At 48.8% G+C, this 23,368-nt stretch overlaps 1 protein-coding gene across 3 annotated transcripts in view; it reads right to left on the bottom strand.

Annotated features, from left to right (window-relative positions):
- The window catches only part of si:dkey-16j16.4 (uncharacterized), a 380,812-nt gene that overhangs the window by 292,922 nt on the left and 64,522 nt on the right, over positions 1-23,368 (bottom strand). For 2 of the 3 annotated variants that reach the window (XM_052024172.1, XM_052024173.1), the window contains 2 exons: positions 18,956-19,034; positions 17,666-18,003 (listed from right to left, as the gene is read on the bottom strand). In XM_052024172.1, coding sequence (XP_051880132.1) covers positions 18,987-19,034 — 48 coding nt within the window. In that variant the 3' untranslated portion in view covers positions 17,666-18,003; positions 18,956-18,986. Of the gene's footprint in view, positions 1-17,665; positions 18,004-18,955; positions 19,035-23,368 lie in introns of those variants that run through there. The other variant, XM_052024174.1, reaches the window with a different exon arrangement.

Raw genomic sequence — 23,368 nt, 5'->3', positions numbered from 1 at the left:
GGCCGAATGGCCTGTCCAGTGCTGTCCTGTTCTATGTTCTATAATCTGATAACAGTAGGATAGAAGCTGTCCTTGAGTCTGGTGGTACAGGCTCTCAAGCTGTTGTATCTTCTGCCGGATGGGAGGGGGGGGGGAAGAGAGAATGTCCAGGGCGGGAGGGGTCCTTGATTATGTTGGCTGCTTTCCCGAGGCAACGAGGTGTAGATAACAGTCAGTGGAGGGGAGGCTGGTTTGCATGATAAACTGGGCTGTGTTTGCAACTCTCTGTCATTTCTTGAGGTCTTGGGCATCGGTAGAGTTATTTATAACAATGAGGGCTCCAGACAGTGGAGAGTGGGAGGCTATTCCCTTTGGTTGAGGACACCGAGGATTAGAAATCACTGTTAGAAATAAAGGGGAAGAAAATTGATCGCGACAAGAGGAGAAACCTTTCACATGGTGTGTGGTTGGAATGTGGAAAGCAGGTATGGTGGAGGCAGGTTCCATTGTGGCTTTTAAGAGGGAAGTGGATAAATATATGAAGAGGAAATATTTGCAAGACTACAGAGAAGAGGCTGGGGGATGAGAGAAATGGTGTAGCGGTTAGTGTAATGCTACTACAGCGCCAGCGGCCCAGGTTCAATTCCAGCCGCCGTCTGTAAGGAGTTTGTACGTTCTCCCCGTGTCTGCGTGGGTTTCTTCCGGGTGCTCCGGTTTCCTCCCACATTCCAAAGACGGTACAGGTTAGGAAGTTGTGGGCGTGCTATGTTGGCACCGGAAGCGTGGCGACACTTGCGGGCTGCCCCCAGAACACTCTATGCAGAAGATGCATTTCATTGTGTGTTTCGATGTACATGTGACTAATAAAGAAATCTTACATGATGGGAGTCATGTATGGAGTGGAAAGAAGTGATGGGCGAGTTACAGGTACAACAATGGTAATAATATGCAAGTAGGACACAGATGAGCGTGACATGTGAGAGGACATGATAGAGCATAGATGAGTGGGGTTCAGTGATGGGACAATTCAGCAGAGAGATTGCACCTCAGACAGTGTAGCAGTCTCTCTGTGCTGGTAAATTGGTAAATTGGTTTATTATTGTCACATGTACTGGGGTACAGTGAAAAACTTTGTTGTGCATGCCGTCCATACAGACAATTTCGTCACATCAGTGCAAGGGAAAACAATAACAGAATGCAGAAGGAAGTGTTATAGAGAAAGTACAGTGCAGATGGACAATAAGGTGCGAGGTCACAACAAGGTAGATTGTGAGGTCAAGGGTCCAACTTATCATACTAGGGGACTGTTCAATAGTCTTATAACAGCGGGATAGAAGTTGTCCTTGAGCTTGGTGGTACGTGCTCTCAGGCTTTTGTATCTTCTGCCCGATGGGAGGGGGGAGAGAGAGGGAATGTCCAGGGTGGGTGGGGTCTTGATTATGTTGGCTGCTTTACCATGGCAACAAGAAGTGTAGACTTCTTGGAGTCCATGCAGGGGAGGTTGGTTTCCCTGATGTGCTGAGCTGTGTCCACAACTCTCTGTGGTCTCAGGCAAAGCAGTTGCCATACCAAGCTATGACATATCTGGATAGCATGCTTTCTATGGTGCATCGATAAAAATTGGTGAGGGTAAAAGGGGACATGCCAAATTTCTTTAGCCATCAAAGCATTAGCTTAAGCTTTGAATCTCGCATCTGGAGAGTGGATTTGAACTCTCACAGGGGAGACTGCCACTCATTAAGAGTCCACTAGAGAGGAATGAAAGCTGCCTACAGAGACTCAAACACAGGCGTGCATTCTGTTGCGTGAATTCACGTGCCACCCTCTTTTATCAGTGTCACAACCCCAATTCTGATTTGATTCTGGTTTTTAAATTGTCATTGAAGTGGCAGACTTTACTCCCTGCCGGTTATGTGACTGATCGGAGCTGGAGGCTGGAAGCTTCTCTGCAATCCTCAGAATTTCCCATTTGCAACAATAGCCTGCATTTGCATGGCAACAGAATCAGGTTTATTATCACTGACTTATATGACGTGAAATTTGTTATTTTGCAGCAGCAGTACAGTGCAAAGGCATAACGTTGCTATAAATTACAAAAATAAATACATAGTGCAAAAAAGCGGAATAACGAGGTGGTGTTCATGGGTTCATGGACCGTTCAGAAATCTGATGGCAGAGGGGAAGAAGCTGTTCCTGAATTGTTGGGTGTGGGTCTTCAGAAAACTATGGGGGACACAGACCAGGACATCCTAAACACAATGAAGAAGAAAGTCTACGCTGTGGCTAATTGGTAATTAGTAATTGGTTCATTATTGTCACATTTACCAAGGTAAGTGAAAAGCTTTTGTTTTGCATGCCATTCAGACAGATCACATCAAACCTAGAACATAGAACACTACAGCACAGTACAGGCCCTTCTGCTCACATGTTGTGCCAACATTTTATCCTGCTCTAAGATCTATCTAACCCTTCCCTCCCACATAGCACCCCAATTCTTATCATTCATGTGTCTAAGAGTCTCTTAAATGTCCCTAATGTATCTGCCCCCACAACCTCTGCCGGCAGTGTGTTCCACGCACCCACCACTGTCTGTGTAAAAAACTTACCCCTGACATCCTCCTTATATCTTCCTCCAATCACCTTAAAATTATGCCCCCTCGTGTTAGCCATTGTATCATGAACAAAAGTACATTGAGGTAGTACAAAAGGAAAAAAATAACAGAATGAAGAATATAGTTGCAGTTACAGAGAAAGTGCAGTGCAGGTAGGCAAATGAAGTGCAAGGATGAGATAGGTTGAGAGATCAAGAGTTCATCTTTATGGTATAAGAGCTGTCCTTGCGACTGGTGGTCTGTGTTCTCAAGCTTTTGTATCTTCTGCCCGACAGGAGAGGAGAGAAGAGGGAATGACTGGGGTGGGAGGGGTCGTTGATTATGTTGGCTGCTTTCCTGGGGCAGCGGGAAGTGTAGACAGTGTCGATGGAGGGCAGGCTAGTTTGTGTGATGGACTGGGCTGTGTCCACAACTCTCTGCAATTTCTTGCGGTCTTGGGCAGAGCTGTTGCCATACTGAGCCGTGATACATCCGGATAGGATGCTTTATGTGGTGCATCTGATAAAATTGGTGAGGGTCATCGGGGACATGCCAAATTTCCTTAGCCTTCTGAGGAAGCAGAGGGAAGTAGAGGACAGGTCATCTGTGGTGCAGTCTCAGCTAACATCTTTGCTAAGAATGCCCCGGTTACTTAAAAGGGAAAGATATCGACAACAACGCACTTATGTACAACCTTTAAGATTGCAGACGTCAGTGACAAATCTGACGACCACCTTCAGTCTACCAGCACAGCCTTTAGTCAACTGGTCAAGAAAAGAGTGTTTGAAGATCTGGCACAGAACTCACAGAACCCTGGCCTCCTATATGCTTCTGAGATCTGGGCTACCTACACCAGGCACCTCAAGGCACTGGAAAGATGCCAAATTCACTGACAGGAGAGGTGAACCAACATCGGTCCTTTCCCTGTCCAACATCCCAAGCACTTGAGGCCCCAGTTACTCACTGTTATAGGTGAGCCATGATATCCCTGTGCTGGACACCAGAGACAGGGAGGAGAATTGCCAAGAGGACAGGGAAAAAGGCTCAAGGATGTGCTCAAAGCTTCTTTGAAAATATGCAACATCCCAAAATGACCTAGCAACCCCTGGCCCATGACCACTGAAAGTCAAGGAGGAGTATTGGGAATGGTATTGAGATACTTTAATCGTTGCATGGGGAGCGCAACAGAGGCTGTGGACGCAACACATCACCTCTCAAACTACCCACCTGCCCACCCCCTCAGGCACCTCCTGACCCACATTGTCCTCATCCGCCACCTCAGAACCCACAAAATCGGAGTGGGAGCAGGTCATGCTCCATCCCAAGCATCAGGAAGCAGGAGAAAACCGTCCAAGATACTTTAATGAAATTACCAAACAAAATTTGGCTGAGCCTTACAAGGTGATATAAACCAACAAGCAAACTGGGGGAACTCAGCGGTTCAGGAGGCATCTGTGGAGGAAAATGGACAGTAGACATTTCGGGTCGAGACCCTTCACCTGGACAACTCATAGGACATTGGAAAGCACGTTTAAAAGAGCCAGCATGGAGACAATGGGCCAAAGGCTCCCTTCTCTGCTATACAATAGGACAGTTAATGCTTACCTCTTTCTCTGCACCAGGTGTTAGTGCATGGAGACGCAAGAGACTGTAGATGCTGGAATCCGGAGCAACAAACAATCTGCTGGAGGAACTCAGCGGGTCGAGCAGCATCTGTGGGGGGAAATGGACAGTCGACATTTCGGGTCGAGACCCTTCCTCCGCAGTGGAGAGAAAGAGGGGAGATTGCCAGTATGTAAAGGTGGGGGGAAGGGGCGGAGCAAGAGCTGGCAGGTGATAGGTGGATCCAGGTGAGGGGGGGGTTGATTGGCAGATGTGGGAGGGGGGAGAGTGGGAATGATGTCAGAAGCTGGGAGGTGATAGGCGGAGGTGACAAAGGTCTGAAGATGATGGAAGAGGATGGAGGAGCATGGAATAAAGAGAGGTAGGGGAGTAACTCAGAGGGTCGAGCAGCATCTGTGGGGGGAAAGGAACTGTTGACATCTCGGGTCCAGTCGCTGCATCAGGACCTGAAGACGCTTTCCTCCCCTCTGTGATGGGAGTTCTGCGAAACCCTCTCTCATTGCTCTCCCCCTCTGTGGCCCCCTCTGCTCTCCGGCTCTTCAACCACTTCCTTACCAAGAGTTGCTCCTACAGCCACGTCTCCTGACGCAGGGTCTCGACCCGAAACATCGGCAGTTCCTTTCCCCCGACAGATGCTGCTCGACCTGCTGAGTTCCTCCAGATGCTGGCGCATGTTGTTGCAAAGCCTGGAGTAAGAGAGTAAGTGTCCCTTGTCAGAGTGCTGCTGTTGTTAAGACCCTGGAAGCCAGCGGGCCTTGTGCAGTGTGTCCATGCCAGAGGTTTTCTGGGGACAAGCGCCTGTTTCTGGCAGCTGCTGAACAGAGCCAATACTGAGGAACATAAGGAAATCATCTCCCGGACACACTTTGTGCCTCTGCTGTCCAAGTACTGGAAGCAGGATGTTGTTTATTTATGCATATACATATATTAAAAATTCATCATCAGTCTGCGGTCAAAATTAATCATTCCCACAGTTAAACAGAGGAACAGGCAACATAAATGTTTGAACTCTAGGGAGCTTGGGACTAGCTGAAGAAGGCATCTTTGTTGGCATGGATGAGTTGGGCCGAAGGGCCTGTTTCTGTGCTATATTGCTCCATGAATCTTTGGAGATGGACAAAATGGAAATCTGAGCCAAGCAACAAGTTTACCATTTTGGGCTTGATCCCTGATTTTATTTTGGGGTTGGGTCCTTGGATAGGGTGTCCAGAGATATTTGGTAATTGGCTTAATATTGTAATGTGTACCGAGAAACAGTGAAAAGCTTTTGTCTGCATGCCATCCAGACAGATCATTCCATACATCAGTACTTTGAGGTAGTACAAAAGGAAAACAGTAACAGAATGCAGAATATAGTGTTACAGTTACAGAGAAAGTGCACGCAGACAAATAAAGTGCAAGGGCCATGATGAGATAGATTGAGAGATCAAGAGTTCATCTTTATTGTACAAGAAGTCTGTTCAAGGGCCTGATAACAACAGGACAAAAGTTGTCCTTGAACCTGGTGATGCATGTTCTCAAGCTTCTGTATCCTCTGCCCGATGGAACAGGGGAGAAGAGAGAATGACCGGGGTGGGAGGGGTCTTTGATTATGTTGGGTGCTTTCCCGAGGCAGCGGGAAGTGTAGACAGAGTCCGTGGAGGGGAGGCTTTCATGATAGACTGGCTGTGTTCACAACTCTCTGCAATTTCTTGCGGTCCCAGGCAGAGCAGTTGCCATACCAAGCCATGATGCATCCAGATAGGATGCTTTCTATGGTGCAACTGTAAAAATTGGTGAGGGTCACTGGGCACATGCCGAATTTCTTTAGCCTTCTGAGGAAGTAGAGGTGCTGGTGTACTTTCTTGGTCAGTGTCTATGTGGCTAGATCAGGACAAATTGTTGGTGATGTTTACACTGAGGAACTTGAAGCTCTCAACCATCTCCACCTCAGCACCATTGATACTAACAGGGGCATGTACTCCAGCTTGCCTCCTGAAGTCTTGTTTCGCTGACACTGAGGGAAAGCTAGTTGTCCTGATACCATGCCACTAGGCTCTCTATCTCCTTCCTGTACTCTGACTCATAGTTATTTGAGATTTGGCCCACTACGGTGGTGTCATCTGCGAACTTGTAGATGGAGTTAGAGCAGAATCTGGCCACACAGTCATGAGTATATAGGGAGTAGAGTAGGGAGCTGAGGACACAGCCTTGTGGGGCACCAGAGTTGAGAATAATCATGCTGGAGGTGTTGCTTCCTATCTTTACTGATTGCGGTCGGTCGGTTAGGAAGTCAAGGATCCAGTTGCAAAGGGAGATGTTGAGTCCCAGGTCTCGGAGTATGGAGATGAGTTTGTTTGGATTTATGGTATTGAAGGTGAACCTGTAGTCAATAAATAGTCTGATGTGGGTGTCTTTATTATCCAGGTGCTCTGGGGATGAGTGTAGGGCCAGGGAGATGGCGTCCGCCGTGGACCTGGTTTTGGCGGTAGGCAAATTGTAGTGGGTTTTGCAGCCGGTGGTGTAGAGTTCAGCCGGGCAGGGCCAGACAGGGGTCCGGTGAGAGGTCTGAGGTGGTTCTGCAGTCAGAGGGTCATGTTCACTATGGGTTTGGGACTTGGGGTCTAGGTTGGGGGTTTACGTGTCCTGGAGGACAACTGTCATACGGTGTGCAAAGTGGACCTGTGCTGTACCTGGCCTGTACCACATCAGGAGCCTGCACCATGTGGAAGGCCTACACAACTTTATTCATTCAAGGGGTGTGGGCTTCGCAGGCTGAGCCAACATTTAATTGCCCATCCCTAGTTATCCTTGAGAAGGTGGTGGCGGGCTGCCTTCTTGAACCGCTGCAGTCCCTGAGGTGTGGGGTGCACCCACAATGCCGTTAGGGGGGGAGATCCAGGATTTTGGCCCAGCGACGGTGAAGGAACGGCGATATATTTCCAAGTCAGGATGGTGTGTGACTCAGAAGGATCTTCCCGGTGGCGGTGTTCCCCAGGCTTTTGCTGCCCTTGTCCTTGCTGGTAGAGGTGGTGGGTTTGGAAGATGCTGTCTACGGAGTCTTGGTGAGTTGCTGCAGTGCATCCTGTAGATGGTACAGGCCTGCTGCCACTGTGCGTCGGTAGTGGAGTCAGTGAACGGTTGTAGATGGGGAGCCTATCAAGCAGGCTGCTATCTTCTCTATGCTGTCCTGTAAGCTGCACTGTATGGGAGGCCTACACTGCATCAAGAGGCCTGTACCACATCAGCACTACCCGTCTCATCAAGCACCCTCTTGTGGCTCCCACGTCGTCTCAGAACCCATGAAGGTGGAGCAGAAACTCATCATCTCCCACCCAGTGGAAATGCCTCAGTAGAAGCCGTTCCACAACAGGCTGTTGTGCCCCCCCCCAGGCGCTCTCCGACACTAAGAGGTTTCATATTGTTGGCTGCAGGCACCAGACAAGCATCACATCTCCTCTCCCCTCCAACCCCATCCGCTCCCCATCCACTCCCCCTCACTGACCTCCCGTGCTCCAATTTCCAACCGTGACTTTGCAATGAGCGACAGCAGGAATGACACTGTGATTCGCTTGCTCCTGGGCTGGGAGGGGTGTGGTGGTGATTGTGGGGTAGGGAGGCGACCTTTCCACCCAGGGAGCAGTGAGTACCTGGAATGCACTGCCAGAGAGAGTGTTGGAAGCAGAGTCACTGACAGAATATAAGAGGTGTCCAGGTGAGCAATTGAATCTTCCAGGCACTGAAGGCTACAGGCCAAGAGCTGGAAGATGGGATTAATATGGATGGGTGCCCACTGGTCGGCATGGACACGATGGGTAGAATGGTCTGTTTCCATGCTGTATGACACTCTATGCCTCTATGACAGTGTTTTCTCACTGGGGACAAGCAATCATCCCAAAGGAGTTACTCTGGGGTGAATTTCATGTGTCTCTTGGTTCTCGCGCAGTCACCTTCACATTTATGAGTCTGAACGGGAATCTTCGACCATGGGGGGGGCGGGGTGGGGGGGGGGTGGGGTGGAGGTGGGGAAGCACAAGCAAGTTTACCAAACTGTCCAACACTGCTTGGCCTTGTTGTTACCACAACGGCCTGCTTCCATCTTGCCTCTGAGTTCAGAGAGGTCAGTCAGCACGGAAACAGGCCCTTCAGCCCAACTGGTCTATGCCGACCAAGATGTCCCATCCAAGCTAGTCCAATTTAGGCCCATATCCTCTAAACTTTTCCTATCCATCTACCTGTCCAAGTGTCTTTTAAATGTTATTGTACCTGCTCCTACCACCTCTTCTGGCAGCTCGTTCCATCTATGCACCGCCCTCTGTGTGAAAAGTTTGTCCAAGTTCTTGATTCTTATTAAATCTTTCTATTAATTTTTTTTTATTATTATTAAGATATTAGTCACATGTACATCGAACACAACAGTGAAATGCACCTTTTGCGTAGACTGTTCTGCAGGCAGCCCGCAAGTGTCGTCGCGCTTTCGGCACCAACATAGCATGCCCACAACTTCCTAACCCGCACGTCTTTGGAATGTGGGAGGAAACCGGAGCACCCGGAGGAAACCCACGCAGTCACATGGGAGAACGTACAAACTCTTTACAGACAGTGGCGGGAATTGAACCTGTGTCGCAGGTGCTGTAAAGCGTTACACTAACTGCTGCACTCTTTCTATTAAAGAAAGTTCCTATTAAATCTTTCCCCTCTCGCCTTAAACCTGTGCCTCTAGTTCTTGATTCTCTAACCCTGGAAAAAAAACTGCATTCAGCCTATCTGTGCCCCTCATGGTTCCTGGTTGGGGCGGAGCACTAGGGGAGGAGGCATGAGAAACAGTCCATAACCACTGCCCCGTAAAGTTCATCCACCATATCCAAGATGTGTCTGTGCAGAGGTAACCCCAGAGGCTCCCTGTTGGAAATGCCATGAAGAAGCTTCGATATTCAGGCTGGCAAGTTGTGGAAAAGTAACTGGCATCTCGAGCTGGTAGACCTTGGTGTCTTTCTGAGGGATTTACCTTCCTTCACAGGGGACGGCACAGCAGCGCAACTCGTAGAGCCAACCACCCCATGGCTCCAAAGACCCGGGTTCAGTCCCGACCTCAGATGCTGTCTGTGTGGAGTTTGCATGTTCTCTCCGTGACCACGTGGGCGTTCCGGTTTCCTCCTACATCCCAAAGACATGTGGGTAGGTAGGTTAATTGGCTGCTGAACATTGACCATAGTGTGCAGGTGAGTGGAATTGATGGGAATGTGGGAGAATAAATTCGGATTCAGCGTAGGATTAGTGTGAATGGAGCAACACACAAAAAGCTGGATGAACTCAGTGGGTCAGGCAGCATCTGTGGAGAGAGGTGGACAGTCGACGTCTCATCTGGACTGAAAGATAGACGGGAGATGGCCAGTATAAAGAGATGGAGGGAAGGGGCCGGGCAAGAGCTGGCAGGTGATAGGTGGATCGGGGGGGGGGGGGGGAGTGATAGGCAAATGGAGGAAGGGAGAAGAGTGGGAATGGCTTCAGAAGCTGGGAGGTGACAAGTGGAGGTGCCAAAGGGCTGAAGATGATGAAATCTGATAGGAGGGGAAGGTGGAGCGTGGAATAGAGGGAGGGAGGTGGGGAGAGGGGCTGATGGGGACGGTGGGGGAGGGGAACCAGTGGGAGGAGTGTGTGGGTGGTGGACAGATGGAGAGGCTGGGAAGAGACAGGGTGATGGGGCCGGGGTGGGTGTAGGAGGATCAGGAAGGGAGAGTAAAAGGACAACAGGGGAGCAGTTTACCGGAAGCTGGAGAATTCAATGTTCATACCATCAGACTGTAGGTAACCCAGGTGGGATACGAGGAGCTGTTCCTTATGTAGATGGATGCTTAACAGTCTCTAGACTGTTAAGAGCCAAATAGACTCTTTGGCTACAGATAATGCAGCTGCAGAAACGTCTCTAGCAAGCTGCAATGAAAGAGTTAGCTAGGTCTTTAATCATTTCAATATGGCCTCTTTCCAGTCATCGGTGCATGTTTTATTAAATTAGAGTCAGGCTGTGAGCCGATTTCAGACCATTAAAACTGCTCTGAAAGATATGTCATGAAAGTTTACTGAACTGGCAGGGAGTGTGGGAAGCTGGCAGTATCTCCACTGAGCTTAAAGCAAATTGACAACAGCCCTGGTTTTCTTAAAGCGACAGCCACCGGCGGCTCGCTTTTGGTCAATCATTCCGCACAGTTTCTCCACACCGGGCAGGAGTTGCAGGTTGTCGGTCCCGACAACAAGCTCTGAGCCATGATCTGCTTCACAGAGCATATTTGCAGGATTTGCATTAGTCTTTCTTTTAATTTTTCCATTCCCCCCCACCTCCCTCTTTTTCCTCTCTATCTCCCTGCAACATTTCACAACTGGCAGGCTGTAAATATAAAATCCACTCATATAAAAAATGCAGTCTGTGAGGAGGCCCATGCTGTGTGATGAATACCAGTGGCTTAACCTCTGGAAGGAACCCAGTGCACGAGTGAAGGACTCTAGCCTGTGTTTTCCTCAGAGTCAGGAGCGCAAGCAAGTTTTCATCAGATCCAGAGATTGAGGCAGAACCTGCCAAACAGCTTGTGTGAAGGACTTCAGGCAAACTTGTAGTCAAGCTGACGTCTCCCACTATTAACTTGCAGCTATTTAACCAAGACAGGGCTGCCCATTAAAACTCACCCCAGCTGAGGATATATTCACGGGACCCTTGTGTCCTGTTCTGTCATGTTGCTTCTCACGAGGGGCGTCACAGAGCCATAGCATCACACAGCGCCGAAACAGGCCCTTCAGCCCATTATATCCATGCTGACCATCAAGAACCCATCCACACTAGTCCCATTTACCAGCACTTGGTCTGTAGTCTTCTACACCTTGGTAATTCAAGTGCTCACCCAGATAGCGTCATACAGCACAGAAACAGGCTCTTTGGCCCAACCGGTCCATGCCAACCAAGATTCCCACCTAAGCTAGTCCCATTTGCCCACCTTTGGCCCACATCCCTCTGAACCTTTCCTATCCATGTACCTGTCCAAGTACCTTTTAAACATTGTTAATGTACCTGCCTCAACCACTTCCTCGGGCAGCTCATTCATATACAGACCACCCTCTGGGTGAAAAAGTTGCCCCTCAGGTTCCTATTAAATCTCTGCCCTCTCACCTTAAACCTGTGTCCTCTAGTTCTTGATTCCCCAAGCCTGGGAAAAAGCCTGCGCGCATTGACACTATCTGTGCCCCACATGATTTCATACACCTCTATAAGATCATCCCTCATTCTCCTACGCTCCAATGAATGAAGTCCTGGCCTGCTCAACCCCTCTCTATAACTCAGTCCCTCGAGTCACAGCAACATCCTCCTAAATCTCCTCTGCACTCTTTCCAGTTAATGACATCTTCCCTACAGCAGGGTGACTAAAACTGAATGTAATACTCCAAATGCGACCCACCAATGTCTTCTACAACTGCAAGATAACATCCCAACTTCTGTCCTCGGTGCCCTAACTGATGAAGGCCAGTGTGCCAAAAGCCTTCTTTACCACCCTGTCTACTTGTGACTCCACTGTCAGGGGACCATGTACTTGTATTCCTAGGTCCCTCAGTTCTACAACACTCCCCTGTTCACTTTTTAAATGCTGTGAGAGTACCAACCTTCACCACCTTCTCAGGCAGCGGGTCCATATTCCAACCACCCTCTGGATGAAATAAAAGTTCCTAAAATCTCCTCAATTCCTCTTACTCCTCATCTCAATCCTGTCCTTCGTCTCTGTTGGGGGGAAAGGTTTCTCATAATTCTCTTGACCTCTCATAACTTTGTACACCTCTATCAGCTCCTCCCCCTCCCAATCCCCAGCCTCCTCTACTCCAAGGAAAACAAACTTAGCTTATCCACCCTCTCCTCATAAATGAAACATTTCATCCCAGGCAAATTTGGTCAATTAATTGGTAAATTGGTTTATTTTGTCACATGTACCGAGGTACAGTGTAAATCTTTGCCTTGCATGTCATCCATATAGATCATTTCATTACAACAGTGCATTGAGGTAGTACAAGGGAAAACAATAACAGAATGCAGAATAAAGTGTTACATCTACAGGGAAAGTGCAGTGCAGGCAGACAATAAGGTGCAAAGCCATGACATGGTAGATTGTGAAGTCGAGAGACCATCTTATTGTACTAGGGGACCATTCAATAGTCTTATAACAGCAGGATAGAAGCTGTCCTTGAGCCGGTGGTACGTGCTTTCAGGTTTTGTATCTTCTGCCCGATGGGAGGGGGGAAGAAGAGAGAATGTCATAGATGGATGGGGTCTTTGATTATATTGGCTGCTTTACCGAGGCAGCAAGAAGTGTAGACAGAGCCCATGGAGGGGAGGCTGGTTTCCGTGATGTGCTGGGCTGTGTCCACAGCTCTCTGCAGCTTCTTGCAGTGACAGGCAGAGCAATTGCCATACCAAGCCATGGTGCACCCCAATAGGATGCTTTCTATGGTCCTGGCGAATCTCCTCTGCATCCTCTCCAGTACAATCACATCCTTCCTATAGTGTGGCAATCAGAATTGTACAGAATACTCCAAGTTTGCCCTAACAATGTTTTATAAAGTTGTACCATGTTCCTATATTTTATGCTCCTGCTAATGAAAGCCAGCATCTGACAAGCCTTCTTCACCGCCTTTTCTCCTGCACGGCCATTTTTAGGGATCTATGGATAAATACTAAGATCCCCCATTCCTCAGTACTCCCTAGGGGCCTACCATTCATGCTGTTTTCCAATTCTCTGAACTCTTACTCATTTTTACAGATGCACCATAGAAAGCATCCTATCTGGATGCACTACAGCTTGGTATGGTAACTGCTCTGCCCAAGATCACAAGAAATTGCAGAGAGTTGTGAACGCAGCCCAGTCCATCACACAAACCGGTCCTCCCCTCCACTGACTCCGTCTACACTTCCCGCTGCCTCATGAAAGCGGCCAACATCAAGGACCCCTCCCACCCCAGTCTTTCTCTCTTCTCCCTCTCCCATCAGGCAGAAGATACAAAAGCTTGAGAAACGCGTACCACCAGGCTCAAGGACAGCTCCTATCAGACTCTTGAACAGGCCTGTCATTCGTTAAAGATGAAGTCTTGATCTCCCAATCTGCCTCATTGTGGCCCCTGCACTTTATTTGTCTACCTGCACTGCACTTTCTCTGTACCTGCAACACCATATTCTGCATTCTGCTTTCTTTTACTACTTTGATGTACTTATGTACGGCATGATCTGCCTGGATGGTGCACTACAAAGTTTTTCACTGTATCTCAGTACACATTGACAATAAACCGATACTGTACCTTGTTTGTCCTACCTTTATTAGACCTCCCAAAATGCATAAACTCGCACTTATCAGGAATAAATTCTGTCTGCCACTACTCTGCCCAATTCACCTGTTGATCAATATCATTCTGTTTTCTAAGACTGTTCTCACTATCAACACCACCACAATTTTTCATTCTCTGTTCATGAAAGTGTCATCAACACAAAGCAAAATATCATCAGAGTCACGTTGCCCACTTTCCGTTCCTGCGACTGAAAAGAGGTAGGAAAGGTTTCTTGTCCTTGCCATTGTTCAATGCATAATCTACCAATCACGCTTTATGATATTTATTCAGCCCTGGTAGCTTATTGATCCTGGGTATGGGTGAGTGATTATTATGGAAAATGTGTCTCTAGCATTCAGTTTATTGCACTCTGTCCTTGTCTGCTGGGCAATCTGATATAACAAACTCAACAGGAGCATCTGAAGTAGCAACAGGAGTGTACCTGCTCCACCGATAAAGGATCATGGCTGATTATTTATCTCAGCTCCACTTTTTCTGAACTAACTCCATATCCCTTGATTTGTTTTAATACCCAAAATCTATTGATTTACCTCGGATATAACTCAGGGGCTGAGCCTTCACAGTTGGTTTGGGTAGTGAATTCCAATGGTCCACTACCCTGTGGATTAAGATGATTCCTTAGTGTGAGACTGTGCCCTCTGGTTCTCGACACCCCAGTATCATTCTTGCATCTACACTGTCAAGTCTGGTAAGAACTTTATACATTTCAATGAGGCAATGGGGGTCATTTCTCATTCTTCTAAACTGAAGAGTCATAGCATCATACAGCATGGAAACAGGCCCAAATGATCCATGCCTACCAAGATGCTCATCTAAGCCAGTCCCATTTGTCCATGTTTGGCCCATATCCCCCTAAACCTTTCCTATCCTTGTGTCTTTTGAATGTTGTTCGTGTCCCCTGCCTCCACCACTTCCTCTGGTAGCTCGTTCTATATACCCTTCACCTTCTATGTCAAAAAGTTGCCCCTCAGGTCCCTTTAAGTCTTTCCCCTCTCACCTTAAACCTAGTTTTAGACTCCCCTACCCTGGGAAAAAGACAGTGACCATCGACCCTATCTACGCCCCTTGCGATTTTATAAACTTCTATATGGTCACCCCTTAGCTTCCTACACACCAAGGGAAAAAATTGCCAGCATATTCAGTTTCTCCTTATAACTCAAGCCCTCCAGTCCTGGTCACACCTTCGTGAATCTTTTCTGCACCCTGTGCAACTTAATCACATCCTTCCTATAGAAGGGTGACCAGTAGTGCACACAATACTGCAAGTGTGGTCTCACCAATAACTTGTACAGTTGCAGATCTGCAGTTCTGGCCTTTTACCCAGTTCTCAGTCCACACCTGTATATTATTACCTTCAACCCATTGTGTTTGTTGATGTTTAATAACCTCTTGCAGCATTCCTTCAGTACTGTACCTATATGCATGTGATGCTGCTGCAAGTTTTTCATTGGACCTGTACCTCAGCGTACTTGTGCACATGACAATAAACTTGACCTGATACCACAATCTGAGTACATAGAACATACAACAGTACAGCACAGGAACAGGCCCTTTGGCCTATGATATCTATGCTGACTAGGATGCCAATTTAAACTGCATATCTGCCTGCTCATGATCCATATTCCTCCGTTCCCTGCCTGATTATGTGTCTGCTTAAATGTCTCTTAAAAGTTACTATCGTACCTGCTTCTAACACGTCTCTGGGCAACGAGTTCCGGGCATCTACCACTCTCTGTGTAAAAAAACTTGGCTTTAAAATTTCCCCCTCTCACCCTACAGTTATGCCCTCTAATATTTGACATTTTCATCCTGGGCAAAAGACTCTGTACCCTGTTTATCACATCGCCCCTCAGCCTCCACTGCTCCAGAGAAAACAATCCAAGTTGGTCCAACCTCTCCATAGAGCTAATGCTCCCTAATCCAGGCAACATCCTGGTGAACCAGTTCCGCATCATCTCCAACGCTGCCACATCCTTCCTGTAAAGGGGGGGCCAGAACTTCACACAATACTCCAAATGCGGCGTAACCAAAGTTTTATACAGCTGCAACATAACTTCCTGACTTTTGTACTCAGCACCCCGACCGAAGGCAAGCATGCCAATACACCTTTCTTACCACCCTCTCTACTTGTGCACTCCCCACAACAGCACACACAGAGTCCCTGGGTAAGTCCTTCAACCCACAATCTCCTGATTCAGAAACAGAGGGGCCACTTTGTGAGGTAACATGGATCCCTCCTGTAGCGAAAGCCATGGCCCAAGGAAGACTTGAAGCTTCAGGACCTCTGTTCCCTTCGTTCCGTGATCTTTGGTTCAGTCCACTCCTAATGCACGGAGGCATTCACTGGATGCTCAGTTCCTCTTCCCTTTTTAGTGTGCCCTCTGGAACATAGAGGCAGCCTCACTCACTGTGGGGGTGGGTTTCTTTTGGCGTTTGCACAATTCCCATAGGGGGTTTGACAGGAACTTCCAAGGTTTTCCTGATTCTAACTTTGCTGATGATGGTGACCCTGAAGATCTACATCTCAAGGTTCAACAACGGCTTCTTCCCCGCTGCCATCAGGTTCTTGAACCCACCTGATAAACCCCAACACTACCTCGGACCGTATTTCTTTTTCTCTCTCTCAATCTTGCACTCATGTTTTTTTTGTTGTTTAGTTTGCACAAGTTTAAATTATGTATAATTTATGTTAACTTAAGTTAATGTGTTTATTCTTGTCCTGTAATGTACTGTGCTGTACTGCAAAAAACTAATTATCATGGCATTTATACCCTGTCCCTATGACAACAACAAACTTGAACTTGATCTTGAACTTGATTCGACTCCCCAGGAGCCAGCACTGGAGCTTGAAGGCCCTCTGTTGTATCAAGTGTTGGATGCATTCTTGGAGCTGACACCAGAAGCCGATCAGATGAAAAGCTCACAATGATAGTGTGGATTTACTATGTAAGGACGTGAGTAACAAGAGCAGGAGTGGACCGTAATTGGAGACACAAGAGACGGCAGACGCTGGAACCTGGAGCAACAAACCATCAGCTGGAGGAACCCAGTGGGTCGAGCAGCATCTGCGTAACGAAAGAAATTCCCCAAGTCTTGGGACGAAACCCTGCATCAGGACCATGTTTGGACCTCTCTTCCTCAAAGGGCAGTGGAAACAGAGTATGTGAATATTTTTAAGGCAAGAGGTAAGTCCGTTCTAAGCGAGGGGGTAGAAAACAATCTGGAGAGTTGAGGTTACAATTGGCTCAGCCCTGATATCATTTCAGGCTTCTGACCTACTCCTGCTCCTAATTCATCTGTCCCTTTGATATGTTGTTCAAATATGCTCCCTTAAGCCTTCTCTGCCGTTCAACACGTCCTTCCTGATCCCCACATCCCTTGTGTTCAAGAATCTAAATGCTCTAAGACCTGGACTGGGAAGATGCCTGTGCCAAATCCTCAAAATCCACTGGCAGGACAAAGTGAACCAACATCAATGTCCTCTCCCAGGTCAACGCCCCCCAGCATTGACTCCTGGTTACATTCAGTCAGGTCGGTTGTTCAACTAACTCCTGAAAAAGCACACCACTCTGAGCTCCGTCGTGGGAAGAGTTTACCAGGAAGGCAGAGGAAATGATTCGAGGATGCGCTCAAAGCCTCCATGAAGAAACGCAACATTCCCACCGGCTCCTGGGAATCCCTAAGCCATGGCGGGCTCGAGGTGGAGAAGGAGCATTCTGGGCAGCAGTCCGATCTTCCAGAGGGGAGGCAGAAACCCAAGCTAAATGGCGGGAAGCAGCGGACTGCCACACAAACCCTCCCCTCTCCCCTTCCTGTCCTATCAGGCACCTCCTGCCCCATCACACGCTGGTCCCACACTGGCCCCATCAGAACCCCTCGCAGAACGAGAGTGGAAGCAAGTCCCCAAGGGACCTCCTGGGAAGGTACGTGACCCCAGACCAAAGCAATGCGGTTGGCTCTTGACGACAAGCCAACTGGTTGTATAAAATCCACCAGCTTCTCACGGAGGCCTTGCCTGTGACACCTACACCCTGTTATTGACCCACTGAACGGCCAATGGAGTCTTCACAGAGAAAAGCGTCCTTTATTTATCTAAATACTTATACAAGTGGGTGATTTCAAGTCCCGATGTTTGTCACAGGCTCCAGCAGTGGTCTAGCGATGTGGTAGAGTCACAGCTAACAGCAGAGCCTCAGACTTTTAGTCCTATGTCAGTCCACCAAAAGTACTGAGTTGATTGCCTCAAGGGGCCGACCCCTCACCCCCACCCCACCTCCACCACGACTGTGCCCTCCTCGAGGTTCCTGCAGCTAGCAGCAGCATCTCCTCCAGTGGGAATGGAGTGGTTCCTCCCCAGGGGTCGGCGGGTCATGGCAGTCAAGGTGCTGAAGGAACAGAATGCAAAGGTCGCCGGGTCGTACAGGAACAGTGACGCCGGGTGCGGACTGTGGGCGTTCTGGGGGGGTGGAAAAGACAAAATGAATATGCAGTCAGAAATTCAGTCCCGGTTTACAGGAGCGACATTTTGCGTCCTTTAATGTCTCACTGAATTCACCTCTGGCAGTCGTGTACAGAACTCACTGTAGTGTCAGCCTGACTCAGATATTTACATGGCGCAGCTGAACATCACCATGGGGGGAGGAACTTTCAGGGGTGGGGGAGATGATGCTGTGTGTGTGTGTGTGTGTGTGTGTGTGTGTGTGGGGGGGGGGGGTGTGCATGTGTTTGTCTGATTGTGTGTGCATTTGTTTGTGTGTGCATGTGTGCGTGTACCCAAGTGTGCTGCGTATGCTTGTATATGTGGGCAACTGTTTGTGTGTCTGTTTGTGTGTGCGCACATGTATGTTGTGTGTGTGTATGCCTGTGTGTATGTGTGCGTCTGTGTATGAGTGTGTGTGTCTGTGTGTGCATATGTGCGTGTACCCAAGTGTGGTGTGTGTGCATGCATATCTGTGCATCTGTTTGTGTACATGTTCATGTGTGTGCGTATTTGTGTGTGCTCGTGTGTGTGTGTCTGTGTGCATTTGTGTGTGTTCGTGTTTGTGTGGGGGGGGTGTGCTTGTGTGTGTGTACCTGTGTACCCAAGTGTGGTACATGTGTGTGTGCATGCGCTTGTGTCCATTGGTGGAGCAGTTTTTTTATAAGCAATGTATAATCATTATTGTGCATTATTATTATTTAACATTAATCTCTGCCAATATTTCTCAGCAACTAACTCCTCATCACCACATTATTATGGTGCTTAAATCCTCCCGCTCCATCTGTGTAACTTCTCCTACAACCCTCACAGCTCCTCTTCTGACCTTCTCAGCATTCCCGACACTCTCCACACAACTCCACAAACCTCTCCTCCTTCCCGCCTTCCATTCCACCGAAAAGTTCGTCCCCGTGACCAAGCTTCTACTCACCCTGCCTAAATGCTCCTTCCACGGGTCAGCTTCAGTGTTTGTCTGTTGCCGCTCCAGTGAAGCACCTTGGGACGTTTCTCTAAATGAAGAGCGCAAGACAAATGCGAATTGCTGGATGGGATGTTTGCGGGTTCCTTCAGCGGAGACCTTCCAACGAGTTTGTCACCCACATCTCCTCTACTTCCTACTCTCACCCCATTCTCCCTGACCGCCCATCCAGATAAAACAGGGATAGAGTTCCCCTTGTCCTCACCTACCACCCACCAGCCTATGCCTCCAACATTTCATCCTTCGCAACTTCCGCCAGCTACAGCGTGATCCCACCACCGGCCACACCTTGCCCTCCCCTCCCCGCAGGGATCAGTCTCTCTGTGGCTCCCTGGCTCACCCCTCCCCACCCGTCCCCCACTCCCTCCCCAGACACTCTTCCCTGCGACCATAAGAGACGTCACACCTGCCCCTACACCTCCTCCCTCACCGCCATCCAGGGTCCTAAACAGCCCTTCCCGGTGAGGCAGTCATTCACATGCACATGCCCCCGGCGTTATTCGTTGCGTCCGGTGCTCCCGATGCGGCCTCCTCTTCATCCGCGAGACCGGACACAGATTGGGGGACCGCTTCGCTGAGCACCTGCGTTCCATCCACCGAGGCCTCTGGAGCTCCTGGCAGCCATTTTAATTCCCCTCCCCATTCCCACACCAACCTGTCTGTCCCCAGCCAACTCCACTGCAAATGCAAACTAGAGGAACAGCAGCTCATATTCCGCCTGGGTTGTCTACGACCTGGAGGAACATTGAATTCTCCAACTTCTGGTAAACTGCTCCCCCCTGTCTCTTTTCTCTCTCCTCTTGATCTACCCTGTTGTGCCTACACCCACCCCAGCCCCCGTCATCCTGTTCCTTTCCCCTCCCCCAACCCTCTCCACCTGCCCGTCCCCACACACTCCCCACAATGGGTCCCCTCCCGCCCAGCCCTCCCCACCTCCTTCCCTTTATTCCATGCTCCCACCTATCAGATTCCTTCATCTTTAGCCCTTTGTCGCCTCCACTTACCACCTCCCAGCTCCTCCATCTGCCTATCAGCCCCCTCCCTCCCCTGGATCCACCTATCACCTGCCGGCTCTTGCTCCATCCCTTCCCTCCACCTCCTTATACTGACCATCTCCCCTCTACTCTTTCAGTCCAGATGAAGGGTCTCAACCTGAAACGTCGACTGTCCATTCCCCTCCACAGATGCTGCCTGACCCGCTGAGTTCCTCCAGCATCTTGTGTGTGTTGCTCCAGACTCCAGCATCTGCGGTCTCTTGCGTCTCTACAGTTTGTTATGTTTAAATCTTGAGGTATTACTCGTCTTGGTTACTCCAACAGCACCTCTCAAACCCTCCAACCAATAAGCAGCAGGGCAACGGGCACACGGTAACACCGCCTGCAGCTTCCCCTTCCGCTTTGTACACCACCCTAACTTAGAAATATATCGCCATTCCTTCATCGTGGCTAGGTCTAAATCTATCAACTCCTTCCCCAACATCACTGTGGGAGCACCTTCACCGGAACCACTGCAATAGTTCAAGAAGGCAACTCACCACCACCTTCTCCGGGGCAATTAGGGATGGGCAATAAATGCTGGCCTTGCCAGCGGCAGCCAGATCCCAGAAGAATTAGTAATAAAGGCAAAACAACTGTCATTGGAACTGGAAACAGCTGTGAAATGGGAGAAGTGCTTCCCACAATCAGCCCCATGTCTCCCAGGGTTATCCTTTCCAATAAGATGGAAGGAATAGAGGGAGTGCAGAAGAGATTCACCAGGATGTTTTGGTATTGGTATTGGTTTATTATAGTCACTTGTACTGAGGTACAGTGAAAAACTTGTCTTGCATACCAATCGTACTGGTCAATTCATTACGCTGAGCAGAAACTGCAGAGAGTTGTGGACACAGCCCAGCGCGTCACGGAAACCAGCCTCCCCTCCTTGGACTCTGTCTTTACCTCTTGCTGTCTTGGTGAAGCAGCCAGCATAATCAAAGACCCCATCCACCCGGGACATTCTCTCTTCTCTCCTCTTCCATCAGGCAGAAGATACAGGAGCCTGAGGGCACGTGCCACCAAGCTGAAGAACAGCTTCTATCCCACTGTGATAAGACTACTGAACGGTTCCCTTATACGATGAGATGGACTCTGACCTCACGATCTACCTTGTTGTGACCTTGCACCTTGTTACACTGCACTTTCTCTGTAGCTGTGACACTTTACTCTGTACTGTTATTGTTTTTACCTGTACTACCTCAATGCACTCTGTACTAACTCAATGTAACTGCAGTGTGTAATGAATTGACCTGTACATTGCCTGGAATGGAGGAGAAGAGTTAGAAGAAGAGATGGGATAGGCTGGGTTTATTCTCACTGAAACGTAGGAGGCTGATGACCTGATTATCTATTCTGACCACCATAATTGTGAGGGGCATAGACAGAACAGGTAGTCCGAATGTTTTTCACAGGGAGGGGGAGTCTAGAACTAGAGGGCACAGATTTAAAGTGAGAGGAGAGGAATCTTAAGGAGATCTGAGGGGTGATTTTTTTCACACAGGGGATGGTGGCTCTCTGGACTGAGCTACCAGAGGAGGTGTTGGAGGCAGATTCAATTATGACGCTTAACAGACACTTGGACAGGTATTTAAGACAGGAGGGGTGAAGAGGGATACAGGCTGAATGCAGGCAAATGGGAACTGGCGTAGACGGGTATCACAGTCAGCATGGACGAGGTGGGCCAACAGGGCAAGTTTCTGTGGTGTATGATTCTGAATGTCTGAGTCATTCCGGTCATTTCAATAAAGCCTCCGCACATTTACAACTTCTTGCGTAAATCACAAGCACTCACAAAAATCTTTGCGCATAACTAGTCCCAAGCAGACCATGGTACCACACCGAGGGGAGTGCTTGTGTGATCAAAGGGTTGCCCAATCTGCCCTTGCAGCTGCGATATCCAACCCCCGATCTCCGCTGGGGCGTTTAACCACCTGATGTACTGCACCAACTTTTATCGATGCACCACAGAAAGCATCCCGTCGGGATGCATCACGGCTTGGTAAGGCAACTGCTCTGCCCGGGACTGCAAGAAACTGCAGAGAGTTGCGGAGACAGCTCAGCACATCACAGAAACCAGCCTCCCCTTCATGGACTTTGTCTATACTTCTCGCTGCCTTGGGAAAGCAGCCAACATAATCAAAGACCCCACCACAGACATTCTGTCTTCTCCCCCCTCCCATCGGGCAGAAGATACAAAAGCCTGAAAGCACGTACCATCAGGCTCAAGGACAGCTTCTATCCTACTGTGATAAGACTATTAAATGGTTCCCTTATACGAAGAGATGGACTCTTGACCTCACAATCTACTTTGTCATGGCCTTGCACCTTATTGTCTACCTGCAATGCATTTTCTCTGTAACTGTAACATTATATTCTGCATTCTGTGCTGTTTACCCTGTAGTACCTCAATGCACTGTGTAATGAGTTGATCTGTATGACCAGTGTGCAAGACAAGTTTTTCACTGTACCTTGGTTCAAGTGACAATAATAAACCAATTCTAATTCCAATTCCAACCGGACTTAATTATGTCTGACATAATCTGTTGCTTTAAAGCACATTAATTACTGACTACCACAAGAACATAAGGAAATATGGCAGGTGTGGGCCGCTCGGCCCCTCAGTCCTGTCCCGCCATTCAACACAAGCCAGGCTGAGCCTGGGGGATCGCCAACCCGATCCTGGTGCCATGGTTTCGGGCCTTGCTGTGGGTGAGGGCAGTCTCCGTCCCCTGCACTTTAGATGGCTTACTCACTTCAGGAGGCTCCTGACGTCACCTGCCCCTCAACCACACCCTAACCCAATCCAGGAAAGGGAAATGTTCCTCCGCAACCCTGCAGGCATGTGCGTCCAACTGGAACGTCCCGCCCCTTCGAACCCGTCAGCCTCGCCGGTTCAATCCCGGGCGAGTGCTCTCCGTAACGAGTCTATCTGCGGCCATGAATGGGCACAACCTCCGGACGGAGGGATTCACTCCCAGCTCACTCCCCGGAAGATTTTACTTAATTCCCGGAAACTCCACAACAATTCCTGCAATGAACCTGATCTGCCAGCATTTAGTTCATGGACAATTTGTATATTAGCTCGCTTCGAAACCCTTAATCCCCCAAAATCCATCAATCCCTGTTTTGAAATCATTAAAAAGCCATGGGGCCGCTCAAACCTTCTTCACCATTTAATAAGACCATGACGGATCTGGTCTGGTTCCCCACAATCATTGACTCCCGTCGAGACAAAGGATATGTCTAACGCCAGCCTTGACTGAATTCAGTGCCTTAGCCTTCCCAGTGCCAGCGGGGAGCTCTCTCCTCACCCTCGTCTTAAAGGAGCCAC

Source organism: Pristis pectinata, chromosome 10 (genome assembly GCF_009764475.1).
Source record: "Pristis pectinata isolate sPriPec2 chromosome 10, sPriPec2.1.pri, whole genome shotgun sequence".
Classification (NCBI taxonomy): Eukaryota; Metazoa; Chordata; class Chondrichthyes; order Rhinopristiformes; family Pristidae; genus Pristis; species Pristis pectinata.
Note: the sequence above shows the minus strand (reverse complement) of the source record. Positions and strands in the feature narration are given on the sequence as shown.